General features: G+C 40.8%; 2 protein-coding genes across 10 annotated transcripts in view; one reads left to right on the top strand and one right to left on the bottom strand.

The window, feature by feature from the left end:
- Nucleotides 1-5,849, bottom strand: part of hps3 (HPS3 biogenesis of lysosomal organelles complex 2 subunit 1) — a 44,412-nt gene extending 38,563 nt beyond the window's left edge. For 8 of the 9 annotated variants that reach the window (XR_007956534.1, XR_007956539.1, XR_007956533.1 and 5 more), the window contains exons 1-3: nucleotides 5,721-5,809; nucleotides 5,216-5,504; nucleotides 4,232-4,750 (exon numbers count right to left, since the gene is read on the bottom strand). Coding sequence is in view for 2 of the 9 variants with exons in the window: in XM_052018765.1 (XP_051874725.1) it covers nucleotides 4,232-4,750; nucleotides 5,216-5,429 (733 nt within the window). In the remaining 7 variants the exon portion in view is untranslated. Of the gene's footprint in view, nucleotides 1-4,231; nucleotides 4,751-5,215; nucleotides 5,505-5,712 lie in introns of all 9 variants that reach the window. The other variant, XM_052018766.1, reaches the window with a different exon arrangement.
- Nucleotides 5,850-7,344: 1,495 nt separating this feature from the next.
- The window catches only part of hltf (helicase-like transcription factor), a 94,090-nt gene continuing 84,635 nt past the window's right edge, over nucleotides 7,345-16,799 (top strand). The window contains exons 1-3 of the mRNA XM_052018642.1: nucleotides 7,345-7,434; nucleotides 13,043-13,117; nucleotides 14,370-14,447. The gene's annotated coding sequence lies outside the window, so the exon portion shown is untranslated. The remainder of the gene's footprint in view (nucleotides 7,435-13,042; nucleotides 13,118-14,369; nucleotides 14,448-16,799) is intronic.

Genomic DNA, 16,799 nt, shown 5'->3' with positions numbered 1-16,799 from the left:
CATCATCCTGTACACCTCTATCAAGTCACCTCTCATCCTCCTTCTCTCCAAAGAGAAAAGCCCTAGCTCGCTCAACCTATCCTCATAAGACATGCTCTCCAATCCAGGCAACATCGCGGTAAATCTCCTCTGCAGCCTCTCTAAAGCTTCCACGCACAGAATTATTTTTTTTGCCTTTTTTTTTGGTAACAGTCCCATGGCAGTTCAGATTGCCACACCATAGAAAGGATCTGATTGCACTGCAGAGAGTGCAGATGAGAATCACCAGGATGTTGCCTGGACTGGAGGACCCTAGTTATGGGGAAAGATTATATAGGTTTGACTTATTTTCTCCGGAGTGAAGGAGACGGAGGGGCAACCCGACAGAAGTACGTACGATTATGAGGGACATATTTAGCACTGACAGCAATTCTGAACCAACAGTAGCTAAATCACTCATCAATGCATAAACCCTGTCCATTGTTATAGAGTCAAAGTAATACAGAACGGAAACAGGCCCTTCTGCCCAACTCATCTATGCTGACCAAGATGACCATCTAAGCTAGTCCCATTTGCCCACTTTTAGTCCATATCCCTCTAAACCTTTCCTATCCACGTACTTGTTCAAGTGTCTTAAGTGTTGTTATTGTACCTGCCTCAGCCACTTCCTCTGGCAGCTTATTCCACATATGCACCACCTTTCGCATGAAGTGGCCCCTCAGGTCCTTTTTAAATCTTTCCCTTCTCACCTTAAATCTATGCTTTCTAGTTTTTGATTCCTATCCCCTGGAAAAAGACTGTGTGCATTCACCCTATACCCCAGACAATTTTATACACCTCTATATGGTCACCCCTTAGTCTCCTACACTCCAAGGGATAAAGTCCTAGCCTACCCAACCTCTCCTGATAACTTATGCCCTCAAGTCCTGGCAACATTTGTGCAAGTATTCTTTGCACTCTTTCCCACTTAATGATGTCCTTCCTATAACAGGGTGACCAAAAACCAAAACTGTACACAATACTCCAGGTGCAGCCTCACACACATCCCAACTCCTGTACTCAATGCCCAGACTAATGAAGGCCAGCATGCCAAATGCCTTCTTCGCCACCTTGTTCTTGCATTTACAAGAGAGACATGGATTTATGATGTGTTTCATTAACTAAGATAAGATTTCTTTATTAGTCACATGTACATCGAAACACACTGAAATGCATCTGTTGCATTGAGTGTTCTGGGGGCAGCCTGCAAGTGTCGCCACGCTTCCGGCACCAACGCAGCATGCCCACAACTTCCTAACCCGTACGTCTTTGGAATGTGGGAGGAAACTCACACAGACACAGGGAGAACATACAAGGTCCTTACAGACAGTGGCCGGAATTGAACCCGGGTCTCTGGCACTGTAAAGCGTTACACTAACCGTTACACTACCATGCCTATGGTCAAGAGATGGACTCTGACCTCATGATCCACCTTGTGACCTTGCACCTTATTGTCTACCTACACTGCACTTTCTCTGTAGCTGTGACACTTTACTCTGTACTGTTATTGTTTTTACCCTGTACTATATCAATGTAACTGCACTGTGTAATGAATTGACCTGTACAAACGGTATGCCAGACAAGGTTTTTCACTGTACCTCAATACAAGTGACAATAATAAACCAATACCAAAATCATTGGCAAGCAGGTAGAAAAGCTGATGGTTGGGGCACAACATGCAAACAACTTTTCAGTCACAGGATCAACTGCTCTAAAATTTAAGTTGATTGGCACTCCTGAATTGGCCTTTACATGTATACCTTATGTGCTGAGCCACTGTGGAATGTACAAAAGTATCAGGGAAGTCAGCAAACAGGTGTGACATGGCAGATGGTCAGTTGTTGGTGAATGAGATTGAGGTCTCCAGAAGCTCAAAGAGGGGGGCAAGTGAAGGGAAGCTTCCCAAGTGGAGTCCCCATCGCAGGAATGGGACCTACTCGAGAGGCAGTGTCATGAAAACACAATCGTTCTGAGTGCCAACTATCAGGCATGGTTCAGAACAACATGACCTCATGCCGCAGACAATGTGCTGGAGGGAAGTTGCAGAGAACCACATAATTCCACATACATCTGGTGCAAAAACTGAGTCATCGGCAAGAGTGTGTCTAGGTTGCAGGGAGCTCCAAAGAAAATAATAACAACGGAGCGGTGGGCAAGGCAAATAACAGTGCAGAAAAGTAATATTTTATTGTTGCTAGTTTGTATTTGCAAAATTTAGGGACACCCTTCTGGGGAATAAATAATAAATTACATGAAAGTCTTTCATACTTTCTTAACATTTAAATAATGCCATTAAATCACATCTGTTTACCTTAGTGACTATATTTTTTGCTTCTCAATATACATTCCTCTGTGCACTGCAGTTCATTGATTCAATCCAGGAATGTGATTGATTCTGGTATTGGTTTATTATTGTCACTTGTACCGAGGTACAGTGAAGAACTTGTCTTGCATACCAATCGTACAGGTCAATTCATTACACAGTGCAGTTACATTGAGTTAGTACAGAGTGCATTGATGTAGTACAGGTAAAAACAATAACAGTACAGAGTAAAGTGTCACACCTATAAAGGTGCTGGTTTGATTCACAGGGTCTGCAGCAGAAACCAGCGAGTCTGGGGGTTTGAGAAATGGGTGGGCAGGCAGTAAGCCTTATGGGGGATGGGGGGAGGGGTGGGGGGGGCGGCACAGTAAAAGGGAGGCCAGAGACCCCATGAGCAGGAAGCAGGTTATGCAATTTGGTCCATTGCAGTAAAGGCATGATATTTGCAATTTTGATAGGGCCATAGCCACGACTGAAAGCATGATTTATGCCAGGACGCACCCAGTTAAATGTCAAACGGTGGGATTTGACACAGAAATCATTGCAATTGTGTTCCACTCCAAAGATAATTGATTTTCATAAGCATAGTGCCAAAAACAGTGTCTTACAACACATTGCAACTAATGACTTAAAAGACACTGTGGCAATGTAGGGAACATTACAGCAATCTGGCTATTGCAAAGTGCCCCACACAGTCCCTAATGAACAATTACTGGTCAGGATACAGGTAACAAGTCCCCTGTTCTTCAACTACGGTCCCAGGCTTATGCCCACCTGAGGGAAAGACGAAAGTAGCAACCCTCCAACCCAATTCAAAGTTTTCAGTAAATGTTTAATGGCTGATCCAGATCATTCTTAAAATGGTGTCTTCCAGGTACTTAAGTCCCAGCAATGTAGATTTGTGCAGACTTTCCTAACGGAGTTTTACACCCCAGAAGCTCACTTGCTCTACTTATGTCTGGGTGAATAAGGCTGAAGCAGTTTGTTATGCCTTACAATCCTTAAGTTAGGTTTAATTTATGCTTTTCTTGTGAATGTTGTGTATCTGATGCTATGTGGTTGTGATGCTGCTGCAAGCAAGTCTTCCATTGCACCTGTGCACATGGCAATAGACTCAACAAATACTTCACCCTCTTCCTTCATCTCTTGAGGTATGACTACCTCCCCAAAGTGTGTACTTTGCTGGGGGTTGGCTCATATGCCAAATGTTGTTCATCATTTGAGATGTCACAAAGACTGTGTTGGCAAATTTTCTTTTGGCATGTGCAAAAAAAAGGGTCCTTGTTGCAACTAATTGTATTCACAGCCGATGTCCACCCATTCATAGTTTGCACAGGGCTTGATTAATAATCCAGTCACCTTTCACTTCGCTGGCTCTCAGGGCTGTCAATTGTATCACCTCAACATCATCGAGATCAGTTTGAGTTAGCTTACCCTGTTAACTTAAGGAAAGAACTTGCCTCTTTCTTGACCACAGAAGATTCCAAGCTCTCTACAATCACTGATGCAATGTAGAAAAACTGTGTTCCCAGTTGTATACAGCAAATAGCAATACGACAACAACCAGAAAAGTTTTTTTAATTGCAAGGATAAATATTGCCAGTAGTAAGAGGTAAACTTTAAAAATATTTGATCTTTTGCATTCACCCAAGAGAACATTAGGAATTTAACCGTTAATCTGATTAAATTTAAAATGTTTTGCTCCCAAAGTACTGGCCCCAACCTTCAGCCTATATTTTGAGGTTGCAACCTTTAATTCATCAGTGTTTCCAACTGAGCCTCAAATATACAGAAGTCAGCAAAGTTATGTTGTGCATGATTGCACACGTGTTATTGTAGGGACAAAAATTTGAAAATAATGTATGTAGTTTGATTAAGTTTACTACAAACCTTCTGCAGGCTTATTTTCCACTCCGTAAACACCCTCGTTGGTCGGTGCCGCTTTCTGAGGGACCTGTAGCCAGCTCTTGCCCTCCACTTGTTGGACATACTCCAGTTTTAGCACCAGCACTTCCAGGTCCGCCACCATGGCCAAGCAGCCATTACAGAAGGCCACTTCCAGCAGGTCCAGAGCGACATGCACGATCAAGAACCGCTCAAAGTCTAACACAGGGCTCTCGCCGTCCACCATCTCCTCCTTCAGGCGGAATAGCACCACCTTATTTTGACACCCAACTGTTAGATCCCCCTTCACAGGGCAACAGGAAATGGAAACAGGTGGCTCTGAAAGCGGCACCTCTATGATCTCCATTTGATCCTTGGGCACTCCAATAAATGGAGCCCGCAACGCATGTCCCACCATTCGGATGCTAACTCGCGAGGTCTCCTTTGCTTGGCATTTCCTCCAGTTGAAGTAGACACGGAGGGAAAGGACCTTGCTCTTCTCTTCAATTACGGCAAGGTAATCTCCTGAGGTTAATAGAGGCCAGATACAAAGACACATGCATCACATTTGGTTTCATAATAGTTATGAATTCAATTTAATATACAACACATCTACTAACCAGTAGATTGCACCATTTAACTCATTTATTATGCAAATGGTATCGAAAACTACATTACTAAATCTGCAAGGCACACATAGAAATACTGACTCGTTGAAGGGTCGATAGTTGGCCCGTAAAATTGCTAGGATGAGTCAAAAGGAGGAAAAAAAATCATATTGAATGTTTGCAATCTGTTTATTATTCTTTTCAGGAGAAAGCGGTCCCCATCAACTCATAACTGGCAGAGAAATAGAAACACGGTTGCAGTTTTATGCTTTCACATTAACAGTGTCACATTTACTCTGCCCTTGAATAAGGGTTACAACGCCTTTATAAAGAATGCTATTTATTTCACTTCAATGACACTGTTGGCGGAAACATCATTTACCTATGTCGCTGTACGTTATTTTCTGGACTTTCCCAAGAGTGGCGAACGCGCAGAGGGGCTCATATCCGTTCTGTGCAACGTTAAACGTCTCTACTTTACACCCAGCGGAGATAACGAAGAGAATGTCTCTCCCACAGCAGAAAGTGTCGGGTTCGTGTTCGATCGGGACAATGAGCTGGGAGGAAAACGGGTGGCAGTTGTACACTCGCACCATTTCCAATGCGTTTCATCGAAATACTGACTCAGTGCAGAGGAGGAGACGAGGGGCGGTAGACAGCCCATTAAATTGCTAAGATCAAACGAAGAGAAAATTTCATATTAAATCAGTCGGTTCGTTATATATATTTTCAGAACGCAACAACTCGACAAGCCCACTTTCATAACCAATATAAATTAAAAACACAACACTCTTCACATTAATTTTGTCACATCTCCAATATGATGTTTTATGTAAAACCAACAATTTTTGCAGCTAACCGAGTTGAAGGACGTTGTACCTTTGTACCTTGCATTAACTCTTTGCAGCTTCTAACCCTACAGCATTCATTCGTTTCTCCGCTCCCCCCCCCAGTCCTTGCTGAACTTCAGCGCTGCTTCCGCATCTATTGTAACTCCACTCGCTTCCACCCTCGCCTCAGCCAATTGGAACCGAGAAAACATATCATGTTGCCGCCCATCAAACAGAAGCAGCCAATCAAGAGAGCAAAAAGGACGTCAATCAAATAAGGACTTGCTTTGTTTTGCCATACCTTGGGCGACCTCTAGACGTCCCAACGCGTTGTGATCAATGAAGTACAACCTTCCGAAGTGCAGTCACTGCTGTAAATTGTCAAGACAGCAGTCAAATTATGGATGAGCTCCCGTAAATGGTGCTTTCAGAGATGTCTGGAAATCATTTTCAGAGAGTAAAGGCCAGGTAATTTAACAAAAGACTGCAGGAGTCTGAAAGAAATCAGTAGGCCAGGCAGTGTCTGTGGAGAGAGAATCAGAGTCGATGATACAGATTATCGTTCTGACACAAGAGGTGAACCTGGGTCAGGCCATTCGGCCCCTCATGATTCAACAAGATCACAACTGGCTCTTAACACAGCAACACTTTGACCCTGATTCCCTTAATATCCAACATTCAATCGCTCTGTCCTCAGAATCAGACAAGATGTAATTGGAGACACAAGAGACTGTAGATGCTGGAATCTGGAGTAAAAAAACATAAACTGTTGGAGGAGCTCAGCGGGTCGAGTAGCAACCGTACGGGGAAAGGAATTGTGGACGTTTTAACCACTCAATTTCAACCACTCAATAAAATAATCTGAAGGGTCTTCGACCCGAAACCTTAACTGCTTCTCTTTCTACAGATACAGCCTGACCTGCTGAGCATTTTTTTCCACAATAAGACTTCTTCATTCTAAGCCTCAAATTAACCAGTGCTTTAAATTATGTTAGATTTACCGCTGAGAAATTTGTATCTTTGGCTTCAGATTGGATTTCCAAGATTTAACATTTATGAGCACTTTTTTGCAGTTGAAACATTCTTTTTATTACCATATATCAACAACACGCAGTTAATAATTTTCCAATTGGATTAAAGATAAAATGCAACAGATTTGCATTGAGTCATTCACAGATCACATGAACCAGAGTCTTATGATGAGATACGTTCAGCTGCCTCCGTACCGATGGTTGTTACACCAATAATGTCCTGAGCACCTTGTTGATTGGTTTGTGTAAATGTCCATCAAGGCGAGGCTGGCGTTTATTGGTCATCGTTTACAAAGTTAATTGGTTATATTTACTGCCAATCAAGAGGCAAGTTACCCCCCCCACGCGACTTGTTTTATAATCAGCTTCAAAGTCTATGGTAAATAATGAGAGTGAAAAGTAAATCCATAGTGTTATTTATTTACTTGAAAGCAGATAGATTAAGAAAGGTCTGATTATTATGACTTCCAATGCCATGGGGGGGCTTCATCTTTAAGCCATTTGATTGGTTAATATGGCTATCAATCATCTCTGTAACTAGCCAATGAACACCTGGCCAGCCTTCCTATGACGTAATACATGGGCTCCGTGCGCACCTGTTGCTGGGGGTGGGGGTACAGTGACGCCGTGTAGGAGGTGTTGAGGGGATGAGGTGGTGGCTGTTGTGCTGTATTTTGTTCGTCTTTTGTTTGCGGTTAGTTACCGGCAAGTTTGAAGCAGGGAAGTTAGAGACAGACAAGGTAATGCCCTACTGTTAACATTTAAATAAGATTGGGGGTAAGGACGGAGCCCAGGCCAGGCCTGTCACGTGATCCCTTGCCTGCATCCCAATTAGTGGGGGACAAGTCTCTGCTTTACATTTATTTCAAACAAAATACCTACTACAAAGTACCTATCCTATGCAGCTGATATTATTTGGGAGATAAAATTAAATACATGTTCTACAGAGCAAATGTTTGAGTTTATAGGGTGTTGGAACTTTGTCAACTTTTGTGTACAGTTTAGAGTGAGTAATAATGCCACGGGTGAGTATAGCTGACCCAGGTTGATAGTTATTTAAGTTTAACTGACTTGACATTATCCCTGAAGGGGTATGGTCTCAGGATAAGGGACCAGATGTTAAGGACTGAGAGGAGTAGATACTTTTCTGTTAGTGGATAGTATTCTTGCTTCTGAGATGGAAGGTCCCATTCTGGAGCCAGTGACCTACAGCTATTACTGAAGTGTTGTGAGATTGTCTTTCCACTGCCCTCTGAGGTGGTGTTTCCAGATTCCAACCATTCTCCAGGTGAAAAAATTCTTCCTCTGATTCCCTTTACCACAAGTGGCCAAGGATATTTGATCTATATTCTCTCCTCTCAACTGAAGTGTTCCATTGTTGGTAACAGCCTGGTAAATCTCCTCCTCCACACCCTCTCCAATGGAATTATATTCTTCCTATAGTGTGTGAACCAAAACTGTCCACACTACTGCAGCTGTGGCCTGACCATTGCTGACAAACCTGTGCCATTAACCTCCCTGGTCTTGTATTTTATGCACTGCTCCTTAAAGGGAAGTGGCCTCTATGCCAGCATCACCGTTTTATCTACCTGCATTGTCACTTTAAGGGATCTTTGGACTTCTACACCAAGGTTTTTCAGTTCCTCAATATTCCCAAAGGCCTACCATTCATTCTGTTTGTCCTACCTTATTAGTCTTTGATACTACTGTATTTGAATGTATCCTCTTATATTTGTCAGGATTAAATTCCATCATTACTCTGCCCATCTTACCAACTGATTAATATCACTACTGTATCTAAGACTACCTCCTAACTATCAACAATTTTAATGTCATTTGTGAACTTACTTATCTTGCCTCCCACATTCACGTCCAATACAGTTAATACATGTAACAAACAGTAAGAGTCCTAGTACCTTAACAGTAAACAGTAAGTGTCCTGATGCAGGGTTTTGATCAGAAATGTCAACAGTTTTCCCCCTCTGCTCCCAGTCCTGTTTCCAGTACCGGTCCCAGTTATAAATAGATCTAAATGATATCACAACTACTGGATCAGGCCAAAATACTTGAGCCCTACCACATCTTGCCTTGAATGGTGGTGGACAAATAAACTGCTAATGGGAAGAGGAAGTGAATACCCATGAAAAAGCTGGTAAGGGACTTAACAAAGGGAATGCCATTGAATGATGAGTGGAAATAGTTAGACTCAGATGTGCCAAGCTGATCTTGGCTTCCTCCTAAGATCATCACCATCACAGAAGCCCATCTCCAGCCACTTTAATTCACTGCACATGAAAGCAAGACCTGGCTGACAACACTAGGTATAGCACAGGTTATGGAACCAGAGAACATTCTTGCACAAGTACTGTGCTCCAGAACTAGCTGTGCCTTTGGGCAAACTGTTCTAGAACAGTTACAGCATGAACATCTGCCTGACAATGTGGAAAATTGTCCACGTATGTTCACAAAAAGCAGGACAATTCTAATTCAACTAATTACCACCCAATCAGTCGGCTCTCGATCGTCAAAAGTAGAGAAGCTGTCATTGTGTTATCAATGGAAACGAGCTATCGGATACCACCAGCACCTGCAGGTTCCCTATCAAATTGCATACCATCCAAATTTGGAGTATATCATCAATTCTTCATTGTCACTGTGTCCAAATCCTAGGACTTCTGTCCAAAAAGCAGTGTGGGAGTTCTTTCACTAGAGGGAACACAGTAGATCAAAAGGCAGCTCACCATCACCACTGGAAGGCCAGTTAGGGATGAGCAATAACCACTGGCCTTGCTAGTGACATCCAGATCCTGAAAGGAATAAAAATTCAATGAAATCTGAGAAGAGGTCTCTAAGGAAATGTGCATGGGTGTAGTTCATTACAAATCAACTGCTTATCACCTTCAATTTCCCTTCTACACTTCTCCACCTTTAACAGTTATTAATTTATCCCCAAAATGTTGCAAATTTGTCCTGAAACTTATGTATTTATTTATTCATGGGACATGGGAGTTCTAGTGTTGTTACCCATCCAGAACTAAAGCTAAATCGCTTGGTAGGCCATTTCAGGTCTATGATACTGTGATACCGTGATCATTAATCAGCCAGCATGGACAAAGGTTGGAAGATTTCCTTCCTCAAAGGACAGTCATGAACCAAAGGAGTTTTTATTACAATATGATTAATCACCTATACTGGAAAAGTATCCCATATCTTCAGTATTTTTCTATTTTTTTTCTTGATACCTGAACTTTGAATTGCACATCTTGGCCATGGTACCTCAAGTGTGAATTTCAATCACAAGCAAAGAATGTCAATAAGTTTGTATAAAGCTGCATTTTGGCAGTGGTTAGAGAAAGAGATGACTAGGACAGTAAAAGGGTTGGAGGTAAGAGATGAAAACAGGATGGATAATATCTCCACTTTAAAACCAGAATTGTGGCTTCATAGACAGCTCAAGGGTGGCAGACATTAAGTGCATTTTCCCCATAAAAGAGGCCTTGGTTCAGTCTGTATATTACTCTTACTTACATTCCTTCTCTTGTTGACAGCTGCCAGGGTAACAACTGTCTTGAGTTTTGCAGAGCAGGCTCCAGTATGTTACAGAGTCATACAGCATGGAAAACAGGCCCTACAGTCCATCTTGTCCATGTCCACCAAGTTTCCTACCTGATCTAGTCTCTTTGGCCTGTGTTTGGCCCATATCCCTCTAACCCTTTACTATGCATGTACCTATCCAAATGTCTTTGAAAACATTGTAATTATACCCACCTCTACGTCTGGCATACCCACCAACCTTTATGTGAAAGAGCTTCCCCCTCTAAACCTTCCCTTCCACCTTAAACCTGTGCCCTCTATAGTTTCAGACTCCCTTACCCTGGGAAAAAGACTCTGCCCTTTCACCTTATCAATGCCCTTCATGATTTTATATCCCTCTATAAAGTCACTCCTCAGCCTTCTAAGCTCCAGGAGAAAAAGCCCCAGCCTATGCAGCTTCTCCTTCTGACTCATGTCCTCCAGTCCTGGTAATACCCTTGTGAATCTTGTCTGCACCTCTTGCAGCTTAATGACATCGTTCCTATAGTTAGTGACCAGAACTGCTCACAAGCCACTGGGAGAGGTAGCATTACATTTTAATAAAACACAGTTCTGGACCACAGTGGTGATTTAGTGGAGCTTCTGCCTCAGCTCCAACAACCCAGGTTCCATTCTGGCCTCTGGTGCTGCCTGTGTGGAGTTTGTATGTTCTTCCTGTGACTGGGTGTGTTTCCTCTGAGTGCCCAGGTTTCCTCCCATCTCCCAAAAAACACCCGGGTTTAAAGGTTATTTGGCCACTGTAAATTACCCCCAGCATAATGTGGTGGTAGCATCACTGAGAATGTGGGAAAGATTGGCCATGGAAAATTAGTGAGCCGGCAATGACTCAATGGCCCCTTATGTTGTAAGGAAATATGGAATGGGACTAGCAGAATAATGTTTCGGCACAGACTAGAAGGGCCGAATGGCCTGTTTTCTGTGCTGTAGTTTTCTGTGGTTCTATGGAAAGTAAATACTTAGTCTGTAAACCATGCAATACAAAAGTTATTGTAACATGATTCAAGGTTAGTGCTGTGTAATGCACGGACAGTTGTCCTAATATTATACAAAACTACGATCATACAGAAATCGTACAATCCGAGTGATAACACTTAATGGGAAGACAGAGTTCTGGTTCACTCACCAACTGAAATATTCTAACTGATTACTAATCTTGTACATGTTTAATAGTTGTGCTTTATTTCTGCATTCTACATCTGTCACAAGGAAGAATTGGTGGGCATGTCTCTTGTTCATAATGAAAGTATTGGCAAAGATTGTGGGCAACCAGAATGTTAATGGGGTCTCATGCATCTTAAGCAGAACATTGTTCTCTGCGATATTTTGTTTTAGTTGCGCCCCTTTTAAAAAGGATGCCTTTTTAATTAGATTTTCTTTGGGTTGATGACAAGGGGAAGTCCATTGTGTCTTTATGTGTTGATTTAAATGAGACAAGTCATTGAGACAAATGATAATTGGATAATTTGCTTTGATGTGGTTTTGCATTTTACTTGTTTGAAGTGGATTCTTAGCAGCAGTCAGTTGAAAGATTTCACCTTGTCTTCTGTCTGACATGCATCACTTCAAGTATTCCCAGGCTTTTCGAGGAGATATTGCCAGCTGGTGGCTCTTAAAGTTATTTGATATTGTCAGCTGCTTGATAAGATCATCTGGAAGCTATTGGGACTGGGACCGTATTTGTTTTAGAGACTGGAATTTTGATAGATTCCCTCATACTTCTGCAATTGATCTTCCAACTTGGTGATATTGTGTCACTGTTATTAAGAAAAGGCGCCCTGCTAAGGAGAATTTTGGTCATGTCTGTAATAAGACTTGATTGATACTATGGTGATTGAACTCTTCTGAAGGTCATACCTGGATTATGTTGCTACTTGAGGGAAGAATTGTAGTTTTGTCCAGTTTCCATCGGAGTTGAGACATATAAAAACAAAGGTGAGAAAATGGGTCAGAGGCAGAGCAGTAGATGTAAAAGTGTAAAGACCAAAAATGTGAGATCCACAGAAAGGAGAGAGGGACTTGCATACAGGTCATGCCAGAAGTAAAGGTGCCAACATTAGATCAGGGAGGTGTGCAGAGACCCAGGTAAACAGAAGAAGTTTTTTTCAGTTAGGCATTAATGCACAAACTATGTACAGTAAAACTCTGATAATCTACTGTCTGACTATTTGGAAACCGTGATGAATAGCCAGGTGCCGAACCAGGTATTGTTTCACTCGCTGGGGCTCTGTTTCTCACTCTTCTTCTAACACACTGGGAGCCCAGTTCCTGACTCCCTTTCTACTCGCTGGAGCCCCAGTTTTCACATTCCCTTTCAACTCACCTGGTTCACTGTAAAATTAACACTATGTAAGATCTTTTTTTTAAAAAAAGTGAATTAATAGTTTCTTGAGGTATTGATAGAAATAGTATCCAATGGTCTGTAAAATCTGCCAGTTTGGCACCACTAAGTCCTGAGCATGTTAGATTATTGTAGTTTTGCTGTATGTTTCTGTGATGAACATAATAAAAGACTGCACAACGGATGAACTGTGGCATTGCAGCTGATCACCAGACATTCATTTGTATACTGAATATAAGCATCCTCGGTTAAGCAACAACACGCATACTAGCAACATTAATTAATTTGTATTTTGCTTTTTGATGAGTTAATCTGAAATTGTATTTATTTCAGAGCTTGCATGGGATTTTTGCAGTATTCCTTTTAAATATTTTTTCTATTTTGTTACAAATATAATTGTTTTACTTTTGTTTCAGAATTGGGTATTTTTGACCAAATTTTGTTTCCTACCTGAGAGAGGACAGATCAGCTATCATATCAGATACCCCAAGGTAAGGGTTAAATTAAAGCATCCTGAGGTTCTGATATTTGTGAAATGACAGGAAATCCTGAGATGTACCAGTGAAATGATTGACGGACTGACCAACAGATCCAGTAGTGAACCAACTGGTTGGTTGATCCAGCACTAACTTATAAGAGATGTACTTTCTATTTTTTATTTCTGTATATACCTTTGTTTTTTTTTGACTGATTTAATGTTCAGTCTGATATAACCAAATATTAGAGTTTGTTTTTGGAGTAATTTCGGTGAATGAACCTATTATTTGCTTGGGCTCCCTACTTCTTTGTATCTACATCAGTGGGAATCATCTCAGTGTCATCCAGTGGTGTGCCCGGTTAGTACTGCTCCAAAGAGCCATTAACTGCATGGTCTGGAATCTATCAGTACACAGTTGGTACTGGATTTCCTGAATCTGTATAAATTCCTATAGTTTGTAAACAGATGGTGCCATTTAAAGGGATTTCTAAAATAATAACTTTCAACAAGCTGGTTTTACTCACTGCTTAGTGATGGTCTCTATTGACCTGAGTGAGAGTAAGATGAGGCAGAAAGTTAATCAAGCATGCAGCCAATTCCAAGGGTTAACATTTCCCCCAATATTTCAATGTGTTTAGTTTGGTACAATCTCACTTTTTTGTCTCTTCAATACTGACCAGCCTATTACTTTAGAAGAGAATTATTTTGAGAATGGATTTACCAAAAAAAATTGTATTTTGTGTAAGTGATTACGATTCTCAGATTTTCTTCCACTATTCCACTGCAGCATTTGTTTTCAACTGCAGGCAGAAATCGTGACTGGTGAGTGAACTTAAAATTAAAAAGGGCGTCAGTGGAACACATGAAACACTAAAGGAATGACAATGGTTTTATTTTAGTGATATTAAAAAATTTGACTGAAGATATCCAAACTGAGTTTACTTAAAATTGTCATTCACATGGTCACTTATTCACTGAGAACATTAATAATTGAGCTGCTCACTCCAAGATTTGCCTGTACTGTTCAGTACGCATCACTAGGAGGTGCATCAGAGCAATTTAGTGATTCCCTTTTTATCTTTGAGTAGCATTGATAAGCAATTTAATCAACAAGATAAACAATCAACAAAAAACATATTTGCAGTAGATCATGTTTCTAGGATATCATGCAATCTATTGTACATTAATACATTTTAAAACATTTGATAGAAATATGATAGAACTTTTTTATTATATATTAAAATGTTTTTATATTCTCTCTGAAGGAAAAACATGAAATAAATTTGCTATTTTACTATGATGAGAAGAATCAGTGGCCCTCAGTGTACAAGAATAACTCAAAGGTAGATCTGGCAATAAAATGTAGTTTAAATAAGTGCCATATATTAGTAAAAACTTAGATAAAATATCTTACTGTTGGTGAAGTAACTGCTTCAGAAGCAAATGAAAGCAAGCACTGGGCACAGTATGCTCAATGTTGTATATTTATTTAACACACATTTACCACCACAGGGTGTCAAATGTTGCACTCTATTTCAACAATGATTGGAATTCTGGCATGAATTTACGAAACTTTGATGCAGCTTCCAGGTTTTTGTCCAGAGGTTGCAAGGATTGCTAAGGATGTTGACTCTTCGAACCAATTCTCACTACATGCAAGGTTTGTTGATCACCCACACTGTAGTTGCATGCTGCCTGCACATTGCCATCATGTGAATATCAGGATATAAAAAATAGAAGCAGGAGTATGACACATGGGCCCTTGACCCTACTCTGCCAATAGTGCATCATGGTCAGGTACGGCAATTCAAATACACAGGAATGTAAGAAGCTGCAGAGAGTAGTGGACTTTGCCCAATACAACACAGGCACATCCCACCATTGGTAGTATCTACAGGAGACTCTGCCTCAAGAAGCAACATCCATCATTAGAGATCCCTACCATCTGTGCCATGCCATCTTCTCGCAGCTACCATCGGGCAGGAGGTACAGAAGCCTGAAGTCCCACACCACCGGGTTCAAGAACAGCTACTTCCCTTCAAACATTCAGTACTTGAACCAACAGCCACAACACTAATCATGACTGTTTAGCAACACTATGACCACTTTGACCACTTTGCACTAAAATAGACTTCATTTTATTTTGTTCTAATTGTGTCCTTTCTTGTAAAAATTGTACATAATTCATGTTTAATTTATGTTTTTCTTCTAAATGCTGCTTTTATGATGCTACGTGCCTGTGATGCTGTTGCAAGTATGTTTTTCATTGCACCTGTGCGTACATGCACTTGTGCACATGACAATAAACTTGACTTTGACTTTAAAACCACGGCTGATCTTGACTGTAGCTCTACTTTTCTTCCTGTTCCCTGTAGTAACCCTTGATTCTTCTATTAACCAAATATCTATTTCAGTTTTGAATAATCCAGTGACTCAGTCTCCAGGTCTCTGCGATAGAGAATACCAGATATTCCAGACACTCAGAATGAAGAAATTCCTCCTCATCTCTGAATTAAATCGGCTACTCCTTATTCTCAAACTGTGTCTCCTTGTTCTGAATTCCCCCATGAGAGGAAATAACTTCTCAGCATCTACCTTGTCAAGCCCCCTGGGACTCTTAAATGTTTTAATAAGATTGCCTCTCATTCTTCTAAACTCCAGTGAGGCCAGGCCCAACTTGCTCAATCTTTCCTCATATGATAACCCCTTTATACCAGGAATCAACCAAGTAAATCTTCTCTGAACTGCTCCCAAAGCAAGCATATAATAAAGAGACCAAAACTTATTACGTGTTTTTTTTCTCTATTTCTTGCCAGTTGCAAGCTACCTGTCATCTATTCTCTCCCTTTTTTAAGTCATCCTTTGCTGGTTTCTAAAATATTCCCAATCTTCTGGCCTACCACTAATCTTTGCAACATTTTGTGTCTTTTTCATTTTGACACCATCCTTAATATCTTTAGCCACAGAGTCTATTTCTCAATGGAATGTATCTTTGGGAATTATGAATATCTCCTTAAATTCCTGTCTTGCACATGCACTGTCTTACCCTTTTAATGTATTTTCCCTTTCCAATATAGTCAACTCTGTCTTCATGCCTTTGTAATTGCCTTTATTTGTGTTTTAGACACTACTTTTAGACCTGAGATTCTTACTATCAAACTCAATATGAGATTCCATCATATTATGACCATTCTTCCCCAAAGGATCCTTTATTTTGAGATCATTAATTAATTTTGTCTCATTATGCATGCAGATCTAACATATTCTGTTCCCTGGTTGGTTCCACAATATATTGTCCTCTTGGAACTGTTTGTTGCAGGTTGGCTATATTTTTCTGCTAGACTTATGTGGCTTCTCCAACTGGTGTATCAGAACACAATGAAGGCTCTAACCTTGTATTGTTTCTACAGTGATTCCATAAAATTCCATCCAGTTGATTAAAACATCATATTGTCAGTGTTCAAGGAAGGTAAATGCACCCATCAGTCAAAAAAAATTCTGGCAGTTTTGATTTTGTCATTTTACCAACAAATATATGATAAAGTTAAAGTTTGTATACATACTATAACATATAAACCATAAGTGTGATATTTTCTTATGAAAACTGGTATTGATAGAACCTTGGGCTGAGATTGAACCTTCATGCACTGCTTCTTTTGGCTGGGGGACTTTCCTCCAGAGCCTACCTGTGTTTT

This window comes from Pristis pectinata, chromosome 6, assembly GCF_009764475.1.
Source record: "Pristis pectinata isolate sPriPec2 chromosome 6, sPriPec2.1.pri, whole genome shotgun sequence".
Taxonomy (NCBI): Eukaryota; Metazoa; Chordata; class Chondrichthyes; order Rhinopristiformes; family Pristidae; genus Pristis; species Pristis pectinata.
The sequence above is the reverse complement of the archived record's forward strand: the minus strand, read 5'-3'. Positions and strand labels throughout refer to the sequence as shown.